At 42.8% G+C, this 27,264-nt stretch overlaps 1 protein-coding gene across 1 annotated transcript; it reads left to right on the forward strand.

The window, feature by feature from the left end:
- The first annotated feature begins 1,293 nt into the window (after nucleotides 1–1,293).
- On the forward strand, nucleotides 1,294–25,709 carry LOC149835226 (sugar transport protein 7-like). Its single transcript, XM_090011763.1, has 4 exons — nucleotides 1,294–1,571; nucleotides 1,687–2,009; nucleotides 24,399–25,025; nucleotides 25,183–25,709. The coding sequence occupies exons 1-4, from the start codon at nucleotides 1,427–1,429 to the stop codon at nucleotides 25,633–25,635; spliced, it is 1,548 nt and encodes a 515-aa protein (XP_089867889.1). The 5' UTR covers nucleotides 1,294–1,426; the 3' UTR covers nucleotides 25,636–25,709.
- Nucleotides 25,710–27,264: the final 1,555 nt, after the last annotated feature.

The raw sequence follows: 27,264 nt of genomic DNA on the forward strand, positions 1-27,264 counted from the left end.
GCGCAGGGCCATAGGCTGCTCTTCGAACCCAAACCCATTAAGAATCGGGCCAAAACCCGACCCATTAATAAACGGTCCGGGCTGCACTTAAAGCCGGGCAGGCCGAGCTCTAAACGTGCCCAGGCCGGCCCTATGCCCACCCCTAGCCTCACGAGGGTAACTCACTTCAACCATAAGGTATGCATGATAAATTACTAAAGTGCTCTTATTGCATAATGAAATGGGTAAAGCATGCATTTTAAACCAAATGTTAAAAATGATATTTTAGTTGGATCTTGACCATGAAATTAACTTCAGATTCTTACCATATTCTTTCAAAAAAAAAAAAAAACTTCAGAGGGCTGTTACCTAACTGTATGAAAAGTAGGGGCTTTGTAATGTCTTTTCAGAACAAAATAATTACTTTTTTTGAAATATCAGGCAAAAAGATGGGCCTTTAAGTGAATTTTTTTCCTGAAAATAGTTTTTGCTTCTTATCTCTCAGACTTGTTCATGCAGCTAAGACAGTGATGGCACTAGCTTTTGGGCAGAATGTTGAGATTGACCTTTAAATTAAAAAAATATTACAAATTAGACCAATTGATTTTTTTCTTGACAGTTTTGCTTTTTGTCTGAAAAATTATTTTTTTAAGTCGTCGCCTGAAAAGAATTAGGCGTCATGTAAGTTGTGATTGAAAAAGACTGGTGCCATCACAAAGTTCCAAACTATACAAAACAAAGTAAAATTGGCCACGTTTGTCATAATTTTTGTATAGAGGAAAACCACCACCACCCGTGTGTCATCCGCCCTATGTTGGCAGGCTTTCCATTGAATAGGCCTCTTGAATTTTGAACTCATGACGTTCCATCAATTTGATGATGTTCACAAGCTGTGGAGCCCTTGTCTGTGACTTTTGGGGATTTGATATCTGCCTTTGCATATAAAAAGTAATGACACTTAAATGTTTAATTACTTTCAAATACGTAATTTGTGAAGGGTTAATTTTCATAACCGGTAGATAGGTTGGGTACATAAAGAGGTTAGTATTTAGACCCAAGGGGTTTGGCGTAGTGGGATGGGGCCTAGGCCGTTTGACCGGCAGCCTAGGCTCAAATCCCATGGACGCCACCATACCAAAAGTGCTCAAGGCCCAAAAAAGAGATGTAATGAGATTCAAAAGTGCAACACATAAATACTCTACAAAAATTTTGAGACAGGGAAAATAGGGACCATTCCAATAAACATTTCACTACATAAGTTGTCTCTATGCGGCTATCTTATGTATTTGAATGGAATCAGCCTACTTGATTCAACGAGCAATAAAAAAAATATTGGTATGTGGAAAAAATATTGGTGGACTTTTTCAAGATCTGAGTTCCTTCTTAAAGAGTTCCTCCGCTCTACAAGTATGTGCTTCTGTATCATTTGGGTCCTTCTGCTTTGGAAATGGCTGGAGGTTCTTTGACACCGATTGGTGTGGCCAAAGAAAGAGCACAGCAATATGAAGGGAGGGTCACTTTGTTTGTGGTCATGGCCTGTACGGTTGCTGCAGTTGGGGGCTCCATTTTTGGATATGATATAGGCATATCAGGTACAAAACTGACCTCAATCCTTGATTCTCAAGCCCTACTGTTATTTTTTATGTTTTTTCTGGGAACCCATTTGAGAAAATCATTCAGAATTGTAATGGTTTTGGGGAATTGCAGGAGGGGTGACATCTATGGATCCTTTCCTTGAGAAGTTCTTCCCTGTGGTTTACAGGAAGAAGAACTACCAGTCCAAGGACAACAACTACTGCAAGTACAACAATCAAGGCCTTGCAGCCTTCACTTCTTCACTCTACCTCGCTGGCCTGGTTGCTTCTCTAGCTGCTTCACCTGTAACACGCAAGTATGGCCGTCGAAGGAGCATAGTTTGCGGTGGGATCAGCTTCCTATGTGGGGCAACCCTGAATGCAGCTGCCATGAACCTTGAAATGTTGCTCTTTGGAAGGATCATGCTTGGTGTGGGAATTGGATTTGGAAACCAGGTAGCCATTTTTTTTTCATTGCAGAATCATGCTTCTTTTTTTTTTTTTTTGCTTCCTCTTTTGATACTGAATGTTGGGAGGTAGGCCTTGGATGTCTAGAACAGTGTTAGGATGTTTAAAATCAATCATGAAACCAAAATGCCCTCAAGGGCTCTGCCTGAACAGGCAGGGCCCAACTTGTGAATGTCACTAAGTCTCTGTTTGGGAGCTGGAGATGGGAGGAGAGATGGTATTTAATTAGGGTTTAATTAATACCACCTACCCGGACAAGTGCAGGGAAAACCCTGTTTTGGGAGATGAGAATGGTATTGAGTGCGGAGAAGGGAGTGGAGATGGGTGATGGATCTATTTTTGATTTATAACCAGAAAGAAACAGCACCGGCATGAAGACCTTGTGGCGCTGGCTCAGCCTGCCATACCTAGGTCATTGTACCGGCAGCATAAAACTCCGAGACTAGGACCCCTCTGCCAGGGCCTGTGCTATGCATTGGCTTGCGCAGAAAAAGCGATGCCCATGAGAATCGAACCTTGACTGCCGGTCTAGCAGCCAAGGCCGATGGGTGATGGAGCTTGTTTGCTAAAACTGAGAAAGTGGTACTGCCTGGCTTGATGAGGTACAATATGACAGACCACCCTGTGAGCTTTTCTGTGAAAATTGTCCAAGAATTGGTTAGCCTTGTGTGAGAAAAGAATGTATTGCTATCATGTATTATTATTAAGGGGATGTAGGGGTTATTGTGGCCTAGGGTAATGAGATTTAAACTTCATTATCCATGGATGTTAGAGGAATAGATGATGGTGGTTATGTGCTTTGGGTGTGACCACCATATGGAATGGAATCATGACATTTTTGTCGCCCCTTTTTCTGCTTAAAATTCGGATCATGATACAAATCGCTGCCAATTTCCAAATTTGGACTCCCTAAAAAATTATCCTAATTTGGATCTCAACAAGGAGGTCAGATCAGGTGATATGTCAAAACACAAAATTTTTGTGTTTTGAAATCGCCACCGTTCATAGTCTTGATCTTTGTGTAAGCATGAAATCAGCACTTTTCGTGGGCTTCACTGTTTGCACAATGAATGGCAGTGATGAAGGCCATGGACGGTGGTGACTTCAATATCACCAGATCTGACCTCCTCAACAACAGCACTACACGAGTTTGTTTAATAATTCAAGATTAAAGACCTTGCAAGTTGCTAGCTAACGATTCTTATTCAGTAATTTGTGGATTGACTGTTCCATTGACAAAATTAATTGTTTATTATAGTTCTTCACATGCACATCACACATCCATGTACATATTGAATATTTTGGAATCCGACCCTGTTGGTGATGATCTGAACCGTTGCTTAGGGGGAATCCCAACGGTCCAAAACACGGAATAGTTCCAAGTGGTTTAGGTTAGCCGGTAGTTTCTTGAGAAGGGGATCCAAACCTTTGCAATCTCATAAGCAATCTCCTCCCACCAATTGTATGCCACTGCTTTGAGTGGGGAATACATTAAGTGTTATGGCATGTCACTGGTGGTTGCAATATTGCTTATGACAGTGACTGTCACGGGCCTATTTCCTTCAATGGGCCAGTGCGGCGCGATGGTCCTTCCCACCGCCGCAAGCCTACTTGTCAGCTCGCTTGCCGGTCGCGGAAGCGTGTAATCAGAATGCAAGAGAGCAAAAGAGAATAGAGAGAGAGAAATTGCAATCACAAGAAGCAATCACAACGAGGGTGAACAAAAGAAAGCTCAACGCATTTACTTCATTCACAATTTTGCCTGCAGGCTATTACAGTTCAAGTATACGGGCTGCCCCTTCGGGGTATTGATTCACCTGAACCGGGCGGCTTACATCAGACTCAACAAAAGCAAAACAGACTCTAAGCGCAATTGTACACTGTAAGTCTCAAGGGAACATGCTCCCCCCTTCAAATCATGCGCCGTCCTCGGCGCCATATGTTTCGTGGTAAGCCCTGACTTCAGCCGGGTAGCGGTTGTTCATTCGAAATGCAGGCTCCCACGTTGGTTCTGTTGTTTCTTCCCACTGCACCAAGTATTTCTTCGTTTGTCCCAAGTAGTTGACCTTGTGGCGAAGGATCTGACTAAGGTGATTCTCGGCTCGTTGTGTTGTCGAGGCCCTCTGCATGATGGGAGCGCGTTGTGGCACACTGCGTTCCGGGTCTCCATCATCTGGATGAAACTGCTTGAGGTTGCACACGTGGAACACCGGGTGCACCTTGAAGTCTGGGGGCAACTTCAGCTTGTATGTCAGCTTGCCCACCTTCTTTGTGATGGTGAAGGGTCCCTCATACTTTCTGAATAGTCTGCGGTGCCGCCTGCGAAAGATGTCTGTGCGACCAGGATATAACTTCACCAACACTTGGTCCCCAACTTGGAACCCTGCAGGCCGACGGTGTTTGTCTGCCCACTTCTTCATTCTCTTTGTCGCTTTGTGTAAGAATGCCTTTGCCAACTCATTTTGCTTGTGCCAGTCACGAACAAACTGATAGGCGAATGATGGCCTTCCCTTTTCTTGTGTTGCAAGAGTGTGCGGGGTCAGTGGTTGTTGTCCTGTGGCTATCTCAAACAGACTATGGCCTGAAGACTCGCTCTTCTGCAGATTATAACAAAACTGTGTCACATCAAGGAGCTTCACCCAATTTTTCTGATTGGCACTAACAAAGTGCTTAAGGTACTGCTCCAGTATCCCATTGATACGCTCTGTCTGCCCATCTGTCTGCATATGAAAGCTTGTTGAAAACAGCAACTCAGAGCCAAGTAATCGAAATACTTCACGCCAGAATTTGCCCGTGAAGCGAGCATCGCGATCACTCACAATGCTCTTTGGTATGCCCCAGTGCTTCACCACATGCTTTACAAACAACTCTGCAGTCTTTTCTGCAGGGCACTCCTTGGAAGCTGGGATGAAGGTGGCATACTTTGAGAAACGATCCACCACAACCAAAATAGAACTGAGGCCCTCTACCCTCGGCAGACTAACAATAAAGTCCATGGAGATGCTATCCCAAGGACGTTCTGGAATTGGTAGAGGCTCAAGGAGACCGACAGCTTTCTGGTTTGTCCCCTTATATTGTTGGCAGATGAGGCATGTCCGTACATACCCCTCAACATCGTCTCTCATCAGCGGCCAATAGTAGCCGCGCTCAAGGAGTGCTAAGGTCCGCTCTTGACCAGGATGGTCGGCCCATAGTGTATCATGGCACTCCTTGAGTAGCTCTCGACGAAGGCTTCCCCACCGTGGTACAAAGATGCGTCCCCCTTTTGTTACGAGGAGGCCATTCTGTAGCCAAAATCGCCGAGTCTTCCCTGTCTGCGCTAGAGAAACAAGGTGTTGTGCGGTCGGATCCTGCTGCGTACCCTCTCGGATGCGGCTCAGCAATGCACCCTTCAAATGTACTTCGAAAGACTCCGCGCGCGCAGCTGCCAGTTCAGCCCTACGGCTCAAGGCATTCGCCACAACATTGGTCTTTCCAACCTTGTACTCCAAGGCAAAGTCGAACTCAACCAAAAACATCTGCCATCGAGCTTGTTTAGGCGTCAACTTCATCTGTGTCTGAAAATAGCTCGTGGCCACATTGTCCGTCTTGACGACGAACTCGGTACTCAAAAGGTAGTGTCGCCAGGTCCTGAGGCAATACACAATGGCGGTCATCTCACGTTTATGCACTGTGTAACGCCTCTCTACATCCTTTAGCTTGCGACTCTCATATGCGATCGGATGACCATCTTGCATAATAACTCTGCCAATGGCAAAGTCTGAGGTATCAGTGTGGACTTCAAAGGGTCTCGAATGATCAGGCAATCGCAGCACTGGCTCCCTCACTAAGGCTTTCTTCAAGCCATCGAAGGCATCTTGGCACGCTCCTATCCAGAGCCATACCCGATTCTTCTTTAACAAATCTATGAGGGGCGCAACAATGAGGGAATAACCTTCGATGAAACGCCGATAATAGTTTGCCAAAATGAGGAATGACCGTAATTCTGGCACTTTGCTTGGCGGAACCCATTCCTGGATGGCCCTTATCTTCTGCCCATCCATACGCAGCACACCACGCCCCACAACGTGGCCAAGGAAGCTGATCTCCTCTTGCCCGAAGAGACACTTCTCTCGTTTGACACAGAGGTCATTCTCCTTCAGCACCTGAAACACTGTTCGCAAGTGCCCGACATGTTCCTCCATGTTGCTGCTGTAGATCACGATATCATCCAGGTAGACTACCACAAACTTGCCTAAGTAAGGGTAGAAGATCTGGTTCATTAAAGTCATGAACGTGGCTGGAGCATTTGTCAACCTGAATGGCATTACTAGAAATTCGTAAGCACCATAGCGGGTGACGCAAGTTGTTTTTGGCTCATCACCTTCGGCAATCCTCACCTGCCAGTAACCCGATCGTAGATCTAGCTTGGAAAAGATACAGGCACTGCCTAGCTAATCGAACAAGTCCGCTATCAATGGCAATGGGTACTTGTTCTTCACCGTGACCTTGTTCAAAGCACGGTAATCCACACAACCGTTTAGAGCCATCATGTTTTATCTGAAAAAGGATCGGGGCACCAAATGGGGCTTTTGATGGACGAACAATGCCTCCGTCCAACATCTCGTCTAGCTGCCTGCGCAGCTCCTTCAGCTCAGTTGGCCCCATACGGTATGGAACCATTGCAGGAGGCTTCGCTCCCGGGGTCAACTCAATCTTGTGGTCGACCTCACGTCTTGGCGGAAGACGCTTTGGAAATTCCGGGGGCATCACCCCCCGAAACTCCTCCAATAGTGGGGCTAGGGTCGGCGGCACTGCTGCTTCTACCTTCCCTTCATCTGCACGCACTGCAACTAAGAATGTCTGCTCCCCATGCTTGACACCCTTCTTCAGTTGTATTGCCGATAACACGGAAGACTTGCCTTTCTGCGTAAGGCACTGCACTGTGTGTGACAGGTATGACCCCATGATCGTCAACGTGTTAAACTTTGGCATCATCATAACATTCTGGCTTCGCAGAAACTTCATACCCAGAATCACCTTGAAATCGTCCAGGGGCACCACAAAGAAGTTGGCTTTGCCGACTCAACTCCTCACTTGAGTAGCCACATCTCTTGCTTCACCAAGGATGGACTTGGCCTCAGAGTTTACTGTTTTGATAGTCCTCTGCTTTGGCCCAGTTTTCAAGCCCAACCGCTCTGCCTCTTTCCGCAAGACAAAGTTGTGTGTGGCCCCCGAGTCTACCATTGCTGAAGTAGACTTTCCATTCATAATGACTTCTACGTAGATAAGTTCCTTACTGACCTGCATGTTCTTAGCTGCGCAACTTCTAGCTGCGTTAATCGATCGCATGACCCCCATCCTTGGTTGCATGGTCTCAGTATCACTGCATTCAATATCGCTGCATTCTTCCTGTGCAGCATTGGCTTGCCCGTCGTCCTTTACAAGGCGCTTTGGGCACTGCCTGGCGATATGTCTATCACCGCAGAACCAACATGTCACAACCGCACCCTTGTTGTTGTTGTTATGCTTTGTGAAGTTCTGTTTCTTTTCAGATTGATGGTGTGTCGATGCCTCACCTTTATCATTGCGCTGCTCATCCTTCTTGCCTCCGTGGTCAGGCTTCTTCCCAACTTTGGTTGATGGGGTGAAAGGCTTGCGTTGAGTGTCAACTAAGCGCTCTGCCGCCACATATGCATCTTCCAAAATACGGGGGTTGCTCCTTTCCACTTCAGACTGTGCCCATGGTTGAAGTCTCACAATGAACCAGTTGAGCATGTCGTCTTCTGGCATGTTAGGTATCTTCAACATAAGCTTCTGGAACGTTCTGACATAGTCTTGCAACGAACCAGTGTGTTTGAGCTCACGAACCATCCGGTAAGCCTGTCTCTGCGTATTTCTTGGCATGAAGTAGTTGTGCAACTCTATTTTGAAGTCATCAAAGGTGTCTATCACACATTGACCCCTCCCCATGTCATTGCGCTTCCGCCTCCACCAAGTGATAGCATCACCATCAAGTAAGGTCGTTGCAGCCCTAATCCTTAGATCTTCAAGGGTCACATTCTGGATATCCAAGTAGTCTTCTACTTGGAACAAGAAGTTCTCAATGGCCTTACTGTCACGAGAACCATTGAATTTTGCGGGTCTTGGCACATCAATCCTTGATGGCCTCTCACCATTTCTGTCATTTAGGGTCACCGTCCGCTGCAACGTACGGTTCTTCAACTGAAGCTCTCCTACTTCAGTCTGCAAGTCGGCCACTGTAGTCTTCAACGAAGTGACCTACCCCATTAATAAGGTAACCTGCTCTTGCAGGCTCGCCACCACATCATTCATTTCATTGAATGATTCAGATGCACGTGAAATCGCTTCCTCATGCGAAGTCACCTCTTCTACCAGCTTGTTAACAATTGCAGGCAACTCTTCTTGGCCCCGAGGTGAACCCATCTCCTTAGCTTCAGCAACTGCCTTGTCTTTGGTGTTGCGCAAGTTTTGATAAGGCACCACGATGTCTTGCTCACAAATCGCAGCTTGTCGGCGTGTCTGACGACACCGACTCCAGAGTCCCTTCCTCAGCACGAGAACGGGCTCTGGTACCACTTGTCACGGGCCTATTTCCTTCAATGGGCCAGCGCGGCGCGACGGTCCTTCCCACCGCCGCAAGCCTACTTGTCAGCTCGCTTGTCGATCGGGGAAGCGTGTAATTAGAGTGCAAGAGAGCAAGAGAGAATAGAGGGAAAGAAATTGCAATCACAAGAAGCAATCACAACGAGGGTGAACAAAAGAAAGCTCAACGCATTTACTTCATTCACAATTTTGCCCGCAGGCTATTACAGTTCAAGTATACGGGCTGCTTCTTCGGGGTATTGATTCACCTGAACTGGGCAGCTTACATCAGACTCAACAAAAGCAAAACAGACTCTAAGCGCAATTGTACACTGTAAGTCGCAAGGGAACAGTGATGATGATTCTAACAATCGGTTTACTGTGGGGCTTTGTTGCTCCTTTCATGGGAAAGGAAGGAGGATAGGTGCAATGTGATTGCATACTCTTACTGTGATGTTGCACTTATTTACCCACCATCTTTAGGATACAACCGGTCAGCTGTGGGTCTCAACAGGACATGGTAGGTGTGAAGTGTGCAATCACATTGCACCTAATCTCAATGGAAGCAGAGTCAGAGTTGCAGAAGGGAGAAGCAGAAATTGTGTCTGCCTGGCCTCCAGCTAGTGGATGTGTGTGGCATGACGCTACTCATAGTTCAGGGGGACACACTGTTAGGTGCAAGAAGGGAGGGGAGAGGAAATTCCAAGAAGAAACGTGGGGTGTTTTTTCTTTTTGGAAAAAGTGGTTTTGATGACGTGGAATAGTCCCACATTGATCGTGTTTGAGTTTGTTGTGGGATTTATAATCCCAATGTAAACTCTTACACTTGTTCCTGAGAACAAGAGGGTGGGATGACTACCACACACACGCGTGCGCCCGCCCGCCGGGCCGATTCGGGTTTGGGTAATTGGCCCTTTAAGGCCATATCCAATCAAGACCAATGTATCTTTTTGCCCCGATTTTCTGTTTTTCCTTGGATTATATAAAGGAAAAATGGGCAACTCTATTCAAAATGTGGGATTATTCCACGTCATCAAAATGTTTTCATATGGGCAACTCTTCAAGAGTCATGTCCTTTCAAACAGATCTCTTCCACGTCTATATAAACGTGGTTAAAGAGGTTCCAAGGGGACGGATGTACACTCTATCATCTCTCTCTCTTGCTTTGCTAAAACTGTGAGGTCTGCAGTTGTAGTTCCTGAGGTTGTTTTCGAAAGGTGATCTACCATGGGCATGCACCGATCCAGATCGTCGAGGCTATTGTATCCTGGGAGAAGGACGCCGGACCCTGTTTGCACTGTATGTGGGGGTGAATTTTCTCTAAGGGGAGTGCTTTAGTATGCCTTAGCCATTTATATTGTATTAAAATGCTTATGTTGTTTATACTATGTTTTATGCATATGTTTGTTCATTTGCATATGTCTGAATTTTGGTATATGGTGGAACCCGACATGTTTGCTCCTTGTTTATGTTTCAATCTACTGAAAATCATGATTTGTATTCTGCTGCATATTATGATTTATATCATGTTTTATATCGTGATTATGATTGTGAAATTGTGTGATCCGAAATTCGATCCAACAGTCTTAGAGAAGATTCTAAGCATGTCGACCTCTTCCGCTTTTGTACCAAAAGTGGACATGTCCGGGATGCCGGAAAAGTTTGCCGGTCAGAATTTCAAGCGTTGGCAGTAATGCATGAAAATCTGGTTCACTACGATAGGGTTACTGTCGGTTCTGGAACTCAACTGCCCTTCGGTTTCTGATACTGACCCTGACCCTGCTGCGGTCTCTGCGGCTGTAGAGTGGAAAGAAAAGGATAGTATATGTTGTGGTTGCATACTATTGGCTCTGTCCAACACGTTGTTCAATGTGTAATGTTTCCCGTCTACCACTGCTAAGGGCATATGGGATCAACTTGACAAGAAGTACAATACCGAAGACCAAGATCTTGAAAAGTACTCTGTTGCCAAGTTTCTGAAATATCAGATGGTAGAAGGCAAGTCGGTCACTGAGCAGGCACACGAGTTTTTGTTATTGCTTCATAGTTTAGCTGAGGCTGAGATAAAACTTCCTGAGAAGTTTTAAGTTATGACCATCGTGGAGAAATTTCCTAAGTCTTGGGTAGACTTTGGTATGTCTCTCAAGCACCGTAGAGGGAAGATTTCTCTGGATGATCTTATGGCAGCTATTGCAATTGAAGAAGGGCATAGAAGCCAGAAACATATCGTGATGTCAATTGAACAACCTAAAGTGAACATGATGACCAAATCTTTTAAGGGCAAGGGACAAAAATAGAAATCTGCAATGAAAAATCCATTTAAACCTAAGGCCAAAATCCAAAAAAAGGCAAAGAACAAATTGTGCTGGAACTGTGGGCAGGTTGGGCACTGGGCTAAGGAATGTCCTTCCAAGAAGGCCAAAGCTCATGGGACCACAAATGGAACGCCTCAAGTCAACATGGTGACTGAGGTTGTTGGGACCAGTACTGAGTATGTTTCTGTTGACCCACAAATCTATCACGTTTATGAGCCAACAGAGTGGCTGGTTGACAATGGGGCTAATGTGCACGTTTGTGCTGATAAGTCTGTCTTTGTCTCATACCAGGCTGCTGCAGGCAGATCCGTGACTATAGGCAATTCAACGGCTGCAAAGGTGTTAGGGATTCGACACGTGGATCTGAAGTTTCCTTCAGGACGAGTTCTATCTTTACACAGAGTGCACCATGTGCCTGTAGTTAGAAGGAACATTCTAAGTGGTTTATGTCTTGTTAGAGAGGGTTATGAATTTAATTTTAAATATAATAAAGTTGTTATTTTACATTCTGAAACCTTTATTGGCAAGGGGTATTTAGATGATGGTTTGTTTAAACTTCGTGTTGAACATGTTTCAGTGATAAATTAGAAAATGATGTTTCTTTTGATTCATTGTCTAATGTTGCATATAACATAGAATCATCTGATTTGTGGCATAATAGATTAGGTCATGTAAATTTCAATTATGTGAAACGCATGATGAACTTGAAAATGATTCATGAGCATTCCATTGATAAAACTAAGAAATGTGAAATTTGTGTGCAAGGAAAACAATGTAGGAAATCATTCCATACGATTGTTAGAGATTCTGATATCTGTGAGTTTAATGGAGTGTTAACCAGAAATCATAAAAAGTATTTTATCACTTTTATAGATGATGGCACTAAATATTGTTATGTGTATCTGCTAAAATCAAAAGATGAAGCTTTTGATAAGTTTTTTATTTTTAAGAATGAAGCAGAAATACAATCTGGTAGAAAACTGAAAAGATTGAGGTATGATAGAGGGGGAGAATATACCTCTAATAAACTCGATGAATAATGCAAATCTGTTGGCATAGTTTATGAGTTTACTGCTCCATATTCTCCACAATCTAATGAGATTGTAGAAAGAAAGAATATAACCCTAACTGACATGATCAATGCTCTACTTGGGAATTCTGGATTACCTACTTATATGTGGGGGGATGCTCTGAATACAACTTTCCATATTCTGAATAGAGTTCCTCAGAAGCATAAGGATAGTAGTCCTTTTGAACTCTGTAGAAATAAGAAATCTAGCTTGAAATACCTTAAAGTGTGGGGGTGCCTTACAAAGGTACTTGTCCCAGAGCACAATAGGAAGAAGCTGGGTCCTAAAACAGTAGATGTTGTCTTTTTGGGTTATGTAAAGAACAATTATGCCTACAAGTTCTTAGTAATTAAGTCTGAGATATCTGGCATAGATGTAAACTCTATTGTTGAGCTTCAAGAAGCTACATTCTTTGAGAATGTATTTCCCATGAAAGTTGGTGTACCTCAAAATCTTTTTTCTTTAGATATACCTTCAACTTCTGGTTTCATTCCCGAACATGTGGAAAGGATGACAGATGTGGGGGTAGAACCATCTTGTTTCCATCCTAAACCCATTGAGTCTGAGGAAGTGGCTGAACCTAGAAGAAGCAAGAGACCATAGATTACCAAAGATTTGAGAAGTGATTTTATCACTTACCTTATCGAGGATGATCCTCCCACTTTCCGAGATGCAATGGCTTCACCTGAAGCAAGGCATTGGAAAGACGCCATCAAGAGTGAAATGAACTCCATTGTCTCTAATGGCACTTGGGAACTGGTTGACCTCCCTCATGGTAGTTCCACAATTGGGTGCAAATGGATCTTTAAGAAAAAGTTGAAATCAGATGGATCCATTGACAAGTACAAGGCGAGACTGGTTGTCAAGGGGTTCAAACAAAAGAAGGGAATAGATTATTTTGATACCTATTTTCCGGTTACCGGGATGACCACTATTAGAGTGCTTATTGCACTGGCTTCCATTTATGATCTCTCAGTATATCAAATGGATGTGAAGACTATCTTTTTGCATGGCGATCTTGAAGAAGAGATCTATATGAATCAACCTGAGGGTTATGTGGCTCCTGGTAATGAAAACAAAGTTTGTAGACTTGTTAAGTCATTATATGGACTAAAACAAGCCCCTAAACAATGGCATGGGAAGTTTGATAATATTATTTTATCATTTGACTTTGTTGTCAATGAATCTGATAAGTGTGTCTATTGCAAAGTTAAAAGTGATGGTTGTATTATTTTATGCCTATATGTAGATGATATTCTATTGTTTGGTTCCAATATGGGAATTGTGAATGAGACAAAGTCGTTTCTTAGTAGTAAGTTTGATATGAAGGATATGGGTGTTGCAAATGTGATCTTAGGCTTAAAGTTGACTCGTTCGGCTGAGGGGATAGCCATTTTTCAATCTCACTTTGTTGAGAAAGTTCTTGAGAAATTTGGCTATAACCAAGAGAGATCTATAGCAACTTCATATGACCCTTTTATCCCTCTTCATAAGAATATGACTGGTGTTCTTGTGTCTCAATTAAGGTATTCCCATATTATTGGAAGTTTGATGTATCTTGCAAATTGCATGAGACCGAATATTTCGTTCTTTGTGACAAAATTAAGTAGATACACAAGTTGTCCAAATCACACTCATTGGAAGGCATTGGACAAAGTACTTAGATACCTGAAAGGAACCATTTCCTTGAGTTTGCATTACAAGAGATTCTCTGCAGTTCTTGAGGGATATAGTGATGCAAGTTGGATAGCCATGAACTCTGGTAGTTATGGCGTGACAGGGTATGTATTTACCTTGGATGGCGGCGCAGTCGCCTGGAGATCAGTAAAGCAGACCATCTTGTCTCGGTCTACTTTTGAGGCTGAACTATGTGCTTTATATGTCACAGGATTGGAAGCTGAATGGTTAAAGGGACTTCTTGAGGAACTTTCTTTAATGAGCAAATCAATTCCTGCAATATCTGTGCATTGTGACAATATGACCACTATTGCAAAGATTAAAAGCACAAAATATAATCAAAAGCAGAGGAGACACATCCAAGTCAGAATAAAGTCTGTAAGGGAACTGGTGTCTCAGTTAGTGGTTGTTGTGGACTATGTTGGATCCAAAGAGAACACAGTTGATCCATTAACGAAAGGACTAGATAAGTCATTAGTCTTAAAATCAAGAGAGGGGATGAGACTGAAACCCATCAGTAGTTCATCTGCAGTAGCAACCCAACCTATCTGAGTGGAGATCCCACAAAGTAAGTTCAATGTGGTAATAACAAGCTGTAGGGTGAACTGGATAGCACCTTATTTATGAGATACTATGTATCTGTGTTTGTTCCCTTGATTACTCTGGAAAGGTGATGTAGCTGCTAGTTAAGGAAGAGTTAAAACTCTGAATGGGTTCAAAGCCTTCTAGGCAAGATGTTAGCAGTGCATCTGTGGAGAAGCCCACCTATGTGAGTGTGACTGTGTGGCCGCAGTTTAAGGAATTGGGTTATTCCTAAAGTCACTCATGAAACAGGATTCAGGCGCATGGCCTTAACGCGCCGCCCCTAAAGATTACAACCATAACCTTTATCATGTTGTTGCTAATGGACACTCCTACACCAAAGGTTCAAGTTCAAGACTTTAGTTCACTTCGTTTCAATGGGGGTAAAGTTAGTCAACTAAGGTAGTGGTTCAAACTGGAAGGTAACATTACTAAAAGCATGATATGTCCTGCTATAGATTATCTCATCTTGCATCTTGGTTTCCTCCTGTTTCATTCTTTGAATTTGTGGGGGAATGTTAGGTGCAAGAAGGGAGGGGAGAGGAAATTCCAAGAAGAAACGTGGGGTGTTTTTCCTTTTTGGAAAAAGTGGGTTTGATGACGTGGAATAGTCCCACATTGATCATGTTTGAGTTTGTTGTGGGATTTATAATCCACATGTAAACTCTTACACTTGTTCCTGAGAACAAGAGGGTGGGATGACTACCACACACACACACGCGCACGCCCGCCCACCGTGTCGTGCCATGTCGTGTCATGTCATGCCAAGCCGGGCCGAGTTCGGGTTTGGGTTCGGGTAATTGGCGCTTTAGGGCCATATCCAATCAAGACCAATGTATCTTTTTACCCCAATTTTCTGTTTTTCTTTGGATTATATAAAGGAAAAGAGTCATGCCTTTTGGTATTGGTGACCCTTGGAAGAGTCACACCCGTTCAGAACTGGTGACCCTTGGAAGAGTCACACTTGTTCAAAACTGGTAACTCTTTGCAAGGGTCATGTCTATTCAAAATGGGAAACTCTTCAAGAGTCATGTCCTTTCAAACAGATCTCTTTCACGTCTATATAAATGTGGTTAGAGAGGTTCCAAGGGGATGGATGTACACTCTATCATCTCTCTCTCTCTCTCTCTTGCTTTGCTAAAACTGTGAGGTCTGTAGTTGTAGTTCCTGAGGTTGTTTTCGAAGGGTGATCTATCATCGGCGTGCACCGATCCAGATCGCCGAGGCTATTGTATCCTGGGGGAAGGACGTCGGACCCTGTTTGCACTGTATGTGGGGGTGAATCTTCTCTAAGGGGAGTGCTTTAGTATGCCTTAGCCATTTATACTGTATTAACATACTTATGTTGTTTATACTATGTTCTATGCATATGTTTATTCATTTGCGTATGTCTGGATTTTGGTATATGGTGGAACCTGACATGTTTGCTCCCTGTTTATGTTTCGATCTACTGAAAATCATGATTTGTATTTTGCTGCATATTATGATTTATATCATGTTTTATATCATGATTATGATTGTGAAACTGTGTGATCTGAAAATCGATCCAACACACACACCCTGCATCTGATCCAGAGAACGGACATGTCTCGCGGGCAAAGATCGTAGGGAAAAAGAAAAATCGAGCAACCAACCTATCTCAGCCCATCAGTGTGGAGAAGAACCTCAATCGGCCAAGAGTGATAATTCGTGCACGAAGGTATGAAGCATTGATGGAGCCTTATGCAGTGGACTCTGTTCGCTGGTTTTCCAACTGGTATTGCTGAAAAACAAATGCAATACGATTTTATGTTTAGATCGTTGCAAGCCCTCTGTCCTCCATTGCCAGGGCTGGTTTTTTGGTCCATTAGAGATGGACGGTCTTTTTTTGGTATTCTTCTCTCACGAGGAACACATGAAGATTGCGTTCCAGTTAGAAATTTTGAAGATGGTTCAGATCTAGTGCAGAAGGTTCATAGATGTTGATGATGCAATAAGTGATATGACTTCTCTAATTAAGAAAAAATTAATTGTTTATAATATCAAGAGTTGAACACATAGCATATCATGACTAACAAACAAACCAATTAGCTTAGGGGCACTTATGAGAAAATCATAAATGTCCTCCTTCTAAAAGTTCATTAATTGTTTTTTAATCAAGAATAATTATGTTCTCTTGTGACTTTCATTATAAAGTTGCATCTAGAGTCTGTTTTGTTTTTATTGAGTCAAATGTAAGTTGTCCGGTTCAGGTGAATCAGTACCCCAAAAGGGTAGCCTATAAGAGGCCCATGAGTTAAAATTGTGAATGAATCAAATGCGTTGAGCTTTCTTTTGCTCATCCTCATTGTAATTGCAACTCTTCTCTGTGGCGCCCCAAATCCCGACTTTGGAAAAACTTAGGATTTTCTGTGAATTTTTTTTTTAAAGGTTTAACCAAAGAACAGCGGAAAACACCGTGTAAGTGAAACAACAAAGCCGTGGGTCTGGGCGGCCACCACAGGAGAGGAACAACAGTAAGGAAACAACTTTTATTAAATACATTTACAAATTGTACAAATCATTTTCCCTTATACAAAACCAAACTGCTAAGATCTAGCAAGTATCAGAAGTGTGGGTTCAGAGTCCACTGCAGCACATCAAGCTCCATCACACGCATAAGCAACCTGTATCCCCATAACACAGGGTTAGTACTCTTTCGAGCTGGTGAGACAAACCAAACTCAAAAAACCAAAGTGTGAAAAATGAAGCAGAGCTATACATGACAATACATAGCATACACATTACAATAATTAAGCGGTTACAGCATGAGCAAGAGTACAGAACTACTCATAGAGTAATAACTACGCTAATTCATTCCACATTCTAGACTAACTAGTAAAGTATGCATCAAGGAACATAAATAACCAAATGTGCTATGAACGGTGTCAGGTAAGTGCGAGAAGGACAAGTACAAGCCAACTGAAAGGTAACAAGCTATAGTAATCGTAACAAGTGTTGGAAACGAACAGGCAATTAGAGTAGCCGTACAACAAGTAACTAAAACATCCAATCTGAACGGTAACGAGTATTAAGCAACAAGCAATTATAGTAACAACTGAAATAACTGTAAAACAGGCACTCACGACAGTAACAAACTATACCAAGTACTGAACAACAAGGTAACCAAGGTAACAATTGAGCAAGAAAGGCAACTGAAGCACATACTAAGTAAAGTAGCAACTACAGTAAGTCAGTTGATTGGTTAGTCTTTATGTTCTTCTGATTACTCCTTCGGGTACGCGAAGGAACCTCGCATTCTATGAGACATGCACCCAACGTCTGTTATTCACGTTCTAGTGTGGTAACCGGGGAAGCTACAGACCGAGTTCAACCTCATGCGAACAGCACACGGCTAGGAGAAAATACTCGCATAGGCAAGGATTTCAATCCATACTACTGCAGTAGTGAGGTCCTAAAAAGGTAACCTCGACCTCCCTAACTCTGAGTGACTGGAGGCCAAAGGGCGCTTGAAGGCCTTTCAATAAAATTGCCTTTCGTTCGTTAGGATTAAGCGTATTATGATTTCGGGTCCAAAACTCGTAATTCACATGCACTGACAAAGTTTTTACATCGTATAAGTCCCAAATTCGGGGACAAACTATAAAAACATATTATAAATTAACCCTTAAAATTTCAAAGATTAATTCGTCCAGAATTAAGCACTTCTTACTTACACAGTATTTTTACGCGATTTTCGAGTCGCGCGTACAAAGCCAAAACACAAAACATATCCAAAATACACTTAATTATGCGATATAACCTCGTAATTATGCGTAAGCATACATATCAATGCTAAGTAAGCAGTAAACTCCTCAAAAATATTTGCGGATCTTACATTCTCTCACTATTCTCTTTTGCTCTCTTGCACTCTAATTACAGGCTTTCGCGACTGGCAAGCGAGCGATAAGTAGGCTTGCAGCGGTGAAGAAAGACTGTTGTGTTACGCTAGCCTATTAAAGAAAATAGGCTCGTGACAAGTAGTACTAGAGTTCGTTCTCGTACTGGAGAAAGGACTCTAGAGTCAGGGCCAACTAACGCGCCAATAAGCTACGATTTGTGAGCAAGACATCGTGGCACCCTATTAAAACTTGTATAACACCAAAGGTAAGACAGTTGCCGGAACTGAAGAGATGGTTTCACCTCAGGGCAAAGTGCATATGGCTGTAATTGTCAACAAGCTGGTGAAAGATGTGACTTCTCATGAAAAAGCGATTTCACGCACAGTTGAATCATTTGGTGGACTGAATGATGCAGTGGTGAGCTTGGAAGAGCGGGTGATCTTGCTGATGAACCAGGTCACTTCGTTGATGACAACAGTGACTGACTTGCAGACTGAAGTAGTAAAACTTTAGTTAAAGAATCACACATTACAACGAATAGTGACCCTAAATGAGAGAAATGATGAGAGGCTATCAAGGATTGATGTGCTAAGACCAGCAAAGTTCAATGGTTCTCGCGACAGCAAGGCTATTGAGAACTTCTTGTTTCAAGTAGAAGACTACTTGGATATTTAGAATATGATGGTTGAGGATCTCAGAATTAAGGCTATAACAATTCTACTCGATGGAGATGCTATCGCTTGGTGGAGGCAAAACACAATGACATGGAGAGGGATCAATGCATGATAAACACCTTTGATGATTTCAAAATGGAGTTGCACAACTACTTCATGTCGAGGAATGGACATAGACACGCTTATAGAATGGTGTCAGATCTTAAACATATTGGTTCATTACAAGACTATGTCAGAACGTTTTAGAAGCTTATGCGTGAGGTGCCTAACATGCCAGATAAGGACAAGCTTAACTGGTTCATTGTGGGACTTCGGGCATGGGCACAATCTGAAGTAGAAAGGAGCAACCCTAGTACTTTAGAAAATGCATTTGTGACGGTCGAGCACTTAGCTGACATCAGCGCAAGCCCTTCACCCCATCAACCAAGGTCGAGAAGAAGTCTGACCATGAAGGCAAGAAGGATGAGTGATGCGACAACAAAGGTGAGGCATTGACATCCCATTAATTTGATAAGAAACAAAACTTCAAGAAGTATAACAACAACAATAAGGGAGCAGTTGTTACTTGCTGGTTCGGTGGCGATAGGCATATCGTCAGGCAGTGTTCGAATCGACTTGTAAAGGATGATGGAAAAGCCAATGCGGTGCATAAAGAATGCAGTGATACTGAGACCATGCAACCAAGGATGAAGGTCATGCGATCGATTAACGCAGCTAGAAGTTGCGCAACTAAAAATATGCAGGTCAGTAAGAAACTTATGTACCTGGAAATCATTACGAATGGAAACTCTACTTTAGCAATGGTAGACTCTGGAGCCACGCACAACTTTGTCTCGCGGGAAGAGGTAGAGCGGTTGGGCTTGAAACCTGAGCCAAAGCAGAGGACCATTAAAATGGTGAACTCTAAGGCCAAGCTCATCCTTAGTGAAGCAAAAGATGTGGTTATCCAAATTGGGAGTTGGGCCGACAAGGCCAACTTCTCTGTGGTGCCCCTGAATGATTTTAAGATGATTTTGGTTATGGAGTTTCTGCGCATCCAAAATGTTATGATGTTGTCAAAGTTTAACTCGTTGACGATTATAGGGGCAAACATGTCATGCACTATTCAATGCCTTACTCAAAAAGTCAAAATTCAGTATTATCAACAATGCAGTTGAAGAAGGGTGTCAAGCATGGAGAGCAAACATTCTTAGTTGTCGTGCGCACAGAAGAAGAGAAGGTGCAAGCAGCAGTGTCGCCGACCCTAGCCCCATTGTTGGCAAAGTTTTGAGGGATGATGCCTCCAGAATTGCCAAAGCGTCTACCACCTAGATGTGAGGTTGACCATAAGATTGAGTTGACCCTGGGAGTGAAGCCTCCCACAATGGTTCCATATCGCATGGTGCCAACTAAGCTAAAAGAGTTGTGCAAGCAGATGGACAAGATGTTGAATGCATGCATTATTCGTCCATCAAAAGCACCATTTGGCACATCAGTCCTATTTCAGATGAAACATGATAGCCCCAAGCGATTATGCATGAACTATCGTGCGCTAAACAAGATCACGATAAAGAACAATTACTCGTTGCTACTAATAGCGGACTTGTTCGATCAGTTGGGCAGTGCCCGAGTCTTCTCAAAGCATATGCTGAGGATTGCAACGAGTAATTGTTCTTTATTACTGGCAGGTGAGGATTGCATATGCTGACGAGCCGAAAACAACTTGCGTCACCCGATATAGTGCTTATGAATTCTTAGTAATGTCATTCGTGTTGACGAATGCTCCAGCCACGTTCACGACCCTAATGAATCAGATTTTCTACCCTTAGACAAGTTTGTGGTAGTCCACTTGGATGACATCGTGATCTACAACAGCAACATGGAGGAACATGTCGGGCACTTATGAACAGTGTTTTAGGTACTAAAGGTGAATGACCTCTGTGTTAAACGAGAGAAGTGCCTCTTTGGTCAGGAAGAGATCAGCTTCCTCGGCCATGTTGTGGGGCATGGCGTGCTGCGCATGGATGGGAAAAAGATAAGAGTCATCCAGGAATGGGTTCCGCCAAGCAAAGTGTAAGAGTTGCGATCATTCCTTGGTTTGGCGAATTATTATCGGCGATTCATTGAAGATTACTCACTCATTGTTATGCTTCTCACTTACTTGTTAAAGAAGAATCAGGTATGGCTCTGGATAGGAGCATGGCAAGATGTTTTTGATGACTTGAAGAAAGCCTTAGTGAGGGAGCCAGTGTTGCGACTGCCTGATCACTCGAGACCCTTCGAGGTCCACAAAGATACCTCAAACTTTGCCATTAGCCGAGTTATTATGCAGGATGGCCACCCGATCGCATATGAGAGTCGTAAGCTAAAAAATGTAAAGAGGCGTTACATGGTGCATGAACGTGAGATGACAGACATCGTATATTGCCTCAGGACCTGACGACACTACCTTTTGGGTGCTCAGTTCATCGTCAAGACATACAATATTGCCATGAGCTATTTTCAGTCATAGAAGAAGCTTATGCCGAAGCAAACTTCGTGGCAGATATTTTTGGCTGAGTTTGACTTTGCCTTAGAGTACAAGGTTGGGAAGATCAATGTAGTTGTGAACGACTTGAGCCGCAGAGCTGAACTAGTTGTTGCGTGTGCAGAGCCTTTTGAAGTGCAATTGGAGGGCGCTTTGTTGAATTGCATCTGCAAAGGTATGCAACAGGATCCGATGGTACAACACCTTGTTTCTCTGACGCAGGCAGGGAAGACTCAGTGATTTTTTGCTACAGGACGGCCTCCTCGTGACAAAAGGGGGACACATCTTCATGTCGTGGTGGGGAAGCCTCCATCGAGAATTGCTTAAGGAGTACCATGATACATTATGGGTCGATCATTCTGGTCAGGAGCGGACCTTAGCACTTCTTGAGTGCGACTACTATTGGCCGCATATGAGAGACGACGTGGAGGGGTATGTGCGAACGTGTCTCATCTTCCAGCAAGATAAGGGGATAAACCAGAAGACAACCAGTCTTCTTGATCCTCTACTGATTTCAGAACGTCCTTTGAAAAGCATCTTCATGGACTTCATTATTAGTCTGCCGAAGGTAGATGCCACCAACTCCATCTTAGTGGTGGTTGATTGTTTCTCAAAGTATGCCACCTTCATCCTAGCTTCTAAGGAGTGCCCTGTAGAGAAGATTGCAGAGTTATTTGTAAAGCATATGATGAAGCACTAGGGCATACCAAAGAACATTATGAGTGATCGCGATGCTCACTTTATGGGCAAATTCTGGCGTGAAGTATTTCAGCTACTTGGCTTTGATTTATTGTTTTCAACAAGCTTCCATCTGCAAACCGATGGGCAAACAGAGCGCATCAATGAGATACTTGAGCAGTACTTTAAGCACTTTGTTAGTGTCAATAAAAAAAAATGAGTAAAGCTCTTTGACGTGGCACAATTTTGTTATAATCTGCAGAAGAGTGAGTCTTCAGGCCACAACCCGTTTGAAATTGCCACGGAGCAGCAGTCGCTGACCCCGCACACTCTTGCTGCACAATAAAAGGAAAGGTCATCCTTCGCCTATCAGTTTGTTCGAGACTAGCCCAAGCAGAATTAGTTGGCGAAGGCATTTCTACACAAGGCGGCAAAGAGAATGAAGAAGTGGGCGGACAAGCATTCTCGGCCCGCTGGGTTCCAAGTTGGGGACCAAGTGTTGGTAAAACTTTATCATTGTCGCACAAGCATCTTCTGCGGGCGGCATCGCGGACTGATTAGAAAGTATGAAGGATCATTCACCATCACAAAGAAGTTGGGCAAAGTGGCATACAAGCTGAAGTTGCCCTCAGATTTCAAGGTGCACTCGGTGTTTCGCGTGTGCAACCTCAAACAGTTCCATACAGATGATGGAGATTCAGAATGTAGCGTGCATCAACGTGCTCCCATCATACAGAGGGCCTCGACAACACAACGGGCTGAGAAGAACCTCAGTCAGATCCTTCGCCATAAGGTCAACTACTTGGGCGAAGCGAAGAAATACCTAGTGCAGGGAAGAAACAACAGATTCTACGTGGGAGACAACTTTCTAGATGAACAATTGTTACCTGGCTGAAGTCAGAGCTGACCATGAAACAGATGGCGTCGAGGACAACACATGATTTGAAGGGGGGAGCATGTTCCCTTGTTTCTTACATTGTAAAGTTGCATCTAAAGTCTGTTTTGCTTTTGTTGAGTCTGATGTAAGTTGCCCGGTTCAGGTAAATTAATACCTCGAAGGGGCAGTCCGTATACTTGAACTGTAAGAGGCCTATGGGCTAAAATTGTGAATGAATCAAATGTGTTGAGCTTTCTTTTGTTCACCCTCATTGTGATTGTAATTATTCTTCTTTTATTCTCTCTTGCTCTCTTGCACTCTGATTACAAGCTTCTACGACTGGCAAGCGAGTGATAAGTAGGCTTGCAGCGGTGAGGAAGGACAGTCACGTTGCGTTGGCCTATTGAAGGAAATAGGCCTGTGATACATTAATTGGTTTGATTAATTAAAATGATTTATCCAAGTAAGACATTCATAGACATTTCTAAAATAACAAAGAAAGAAGGAAAAATCTCGCACATCAGCAAAAGAAAAAAGAAAACCCAATGGACCACAACAGAAATGAAGCATGGTGGTGTGGTAACAGAAAGCGGGCAGGAAAAGAATGGCACTCCTGCTATTTTCGAGATTGTGCAATCACATCGCATCTGATCTTCTCGGACAGGAGTGGCCTGGTGAGGCTGCAATGCACTCATTTTTTGTGCAATGCATTACGGAAAGCGATAGTGGAGAAGAGTCTTTTTGTTTTTTCAATTTTATGCCATACTCGAGCCTGATCCAAGTTCAGATTAAGACCCACAAATTTTCAATGTAAAAATGATAAAAAAGAAAATTATTTTACTGGGTATGATTCCCGGCTGGTTCATGTAGTTTTTATTGGGTTTGGGTATGATTTTTTTATAGTGAACCCAATTAGACCCGAGTGGGGTCCAAGTATTTTAAGTACAAGTAAAGAGTATTATTCAATATAATGATATTTTCTAGTACTTATCTCTCTTGAACCTTTCTTGTATGGGTTTAATATTTTATATTTCAATGTCATCATTATACAAAGATGACATGCTACAAACATCAAAAATAAAAAAAAAAAAAAAATAATTTGTGTTTTTGAAATATCACCTGATCTGGTCTCTTGTTCACAAGGGTTCTACTCATCTGGTAAAGATGACTTGACAATATTATCAAGTTCACGGGACATCACAAGTTCTAAACCCAAGAGTGACATCTGTTATCGCAAGGTTAATGCAGGGTGTGGGCAGGTGAGACGTCAATGGTATTACAAACCAAAAGGGGTCGATGATGATTTGACCTCTTATTGTGCCGTTTTAAGTTTCTGTCGTTATGTTAATGGCCAATGTTGCAAAAAATTGTATCGAACCCTGAATCAATTTTCAAAACGATTGGTGGATTATTATTCTGAACCGAATCGAGCTTAATTGGGTAGCTTTTAAGCAGCAAATGACAGATGACACGGGTATCAAGAAAATATTTAAAGGATATTTTAACCCCTTTACTTGATGGTTCTCATGAAGACCGCCCCTGGTGAAGTGCAGGCAGTCCCCCTTTATTTATCAGAGATGGCACCAGCCCACCTGAGAGGCGCCCTGAACATGATGTTTCAGCTCGCAACGACACTCGGAATCTTCACGGCAAACATGATCAACTACGGAACTGAGAAGCTTAAGCCATGGGGATGGAGGTTGTCGTTAGGCCTAGCAGCTGCTCCTGCCCTTCTTATGACCATCGGAGGGCTCTTCCTCCCCGAGACACCCAACAGCCTCATAGAGAGAGGTCACAAGGACCAAAGCAGACGCGTTCTGGAGAAGATCAGGGGTACCCACAATGTGAGTGCAGAGTTTGAAGACATGATCGATGCGAGCGATCTGGCAAACGCTATACAACACCCGTTCAGGCACATTCTCCAGAGGAGGAACAGGCCCCAGTTGGTTATGGCCATCTTCATGCCTACGTTCCAGATACTGACTGGGATAAACTCAATTCTGTTCTACGCGCCAGTGCTGTTCCAGAGCATGGGGTTCGGAGGTAATGCCTCCCTCTACTCGTCTGTGATGACAGGAGCGGTTCTTGCGTCGTCCACGCTGGTTTCCATTGCCACTGTTGATAGGTGGGGAAGGAGAGCTCTGCTCATCGGGGGTGGGATTCAGATGATCGTATGCCAAGTGAGGGGGAACTTAAACTTACCTCTCTCTCTCTCTCTCTCTCTCTCTCTCTCTCTCTCTCTCTCTCTCTCTCTCTCTCTCTCTCTCTCTTATTTTTACCCCAAATATGGGAGCAGCTTCTGCTTACTGAATAAGTTGTTGTATCTTGGTATTTCAGACTGTGGTAGCAGTCATTCTAGGCCTCAAATTTGGCAATGACAAGGAGCTGTCCAGAGGGTTTTCAATCTTGGTGGTGGTGGTCTTCTGTCTGTTCGTGGCTGCCTTCGGATGGTCATGGGGTCCTTTGGGGTGGACCGTGCCGAGTGAAATATTTCCACTGGAGACTCGTTCTGCTGGCCAGAGCATAACTGTTGCAGTCAACCTCTTCTTCACGTTTGTCATTGCTCAGTCTTTCTTGTCCCTCCTCTGCTCATTCAAATATGGCATCTTCCTCTTCTTCGCGGGATGGATCACCATCATGACCCTCTTTGTCTGCATATTCTTGCCCGAGACAAAGGGTGTCCCCATTGAGGAGATGATACTCCTGTGGAGGAAACACTGGTTTTGGAAGAGGGTAATGCCCCCTGTCCCAGAGGAAGATAGTTCCACATCCAAGCAGCTAGAACTCTAGATGTTAACAAAGAGAGACTTGTAGAGGGATTGTGTTTTCTTAATCTTTGTAACTTCCTTTTCATGGGATCCAAATTAGTGTGAATTTAATAATTCAATGAAGACTAAAGAAGATCTGAAGACTAAAGAAGATGATAACACATGTTCTCGCTAAATCATTGAAACAAAAATAGAAACAAAACTTAATGCGAAAGTGTACCTGAATTCAATAGCGCTTCGGTAGATCGTTGATGGGTATGATCTTTCAGAACCTATATATGTGGTCATTTTCTTTTCTCTAAACCTAATGAGGGAGGCACCAAATTCTCTTTCTAGTTATAGAGGCTTAAAGAGAGAGTCATTATATAAGGTTTGAGGACCATAATCTAATATGTTTAAGAGTCTTTCTCCAATTCAACCCATTACAGAATTGTAGAGAGAGCATGACTCTCCATATAGTGTACCATACCATATGAAATATCACATGGTCCTACCCGATTAGATCACATAAATTGGGCCTGAACCTAAGAGAGTTTCACAATGTGTGGTTCAACGTATGTAGGCCTGCATGATTTTCTAACAATCTCTCACATGAGCCACATACGTAACCTTACAATCACATATTATAACCTTATGAGCTCAAAAATATTGTCTTATTAATTGATATTTCTACCAATCCAATCCATTGATCATGTCAACATAGAACCAAAGTGGTTTTCATTACAAATAACATAATTAGACTCATCAATGATTACGTATATCGACATAACCAAATGGCATAGATCAAGTATGAATGTAAAGCATAAAAATTACATACAATGTGATCAAACATGCCTATTTTCAAATGGTCCTACCTGAAAACTTTAGTGAGATCACAACATAATGAGTACAGAATGAAACTTTAACTTTAACTTTATACTAAATTGGTAAAATAAACTTTATTATATCACAGAACGTTCAAATACAAACCCCCACTAAACCTGCATATCATAAAATGATAAAACACCCATGCGAGCAGTATGCTCGTGAAAGACCTTGGGTGGCAAACCTTTAGTGAGCAAATTTGTAATCATAGAGTTTGTGTCAAATATGTTTTATCGATATCTGATCATTTTGCACTATTTCTTTAACAACAAGGAACTTAATATCGATATGCTTTGACTTCGAGGAACTCCTATTATCATTAGAATATAGCACTTCTGAATCATTGTCATAAAATAATTATAATGGTCCTTCAATATTATCCAAAATTTGCAACCCTGTGACAAAATTATGCAGCCATATCCCAAGGTTGAATGCATCATAACAAACTACGAATTTTGTTGTCATAGATAAAATTTATGATACCACTATCGAGACGCTTGCTTAAGTTCATAGATGGATTTCATTAGTTTGCAAACTATTTTCTTAGCATCGCCTGAGACAAAATATTTTGGTTTGACCATATATATTATTTCGTCGATGTCCCCATTAAGGAATGGGGTCTTAACATCCATCTAAGTCATCTCTAAATCATAATAAGCCTCAAGTGTCATCATAATCTTAAAAGAGTATTTCGTAAAAATCAGAGAGAAAATCTCTCTATAGTCAATGTCTTCCCTTTGAGTAAATTATTTTGCAACAAGACCGGCCTTATATCTTTCTACATTAC

This window comes from Nuphar pumila, chromosome 6 (assembly GCF_984573655.1).
Source record: "Nuphar pumila chromosome 6, dmNupPumi1.hap1.1, whole genome shotgun sequence".
NCBI lineage: Eukaryota > Viridiplantae > Streptophyta > Magnoliopsida > Nymphaeales > Nymphaeaceae > Nuphar > Nuphar pumila.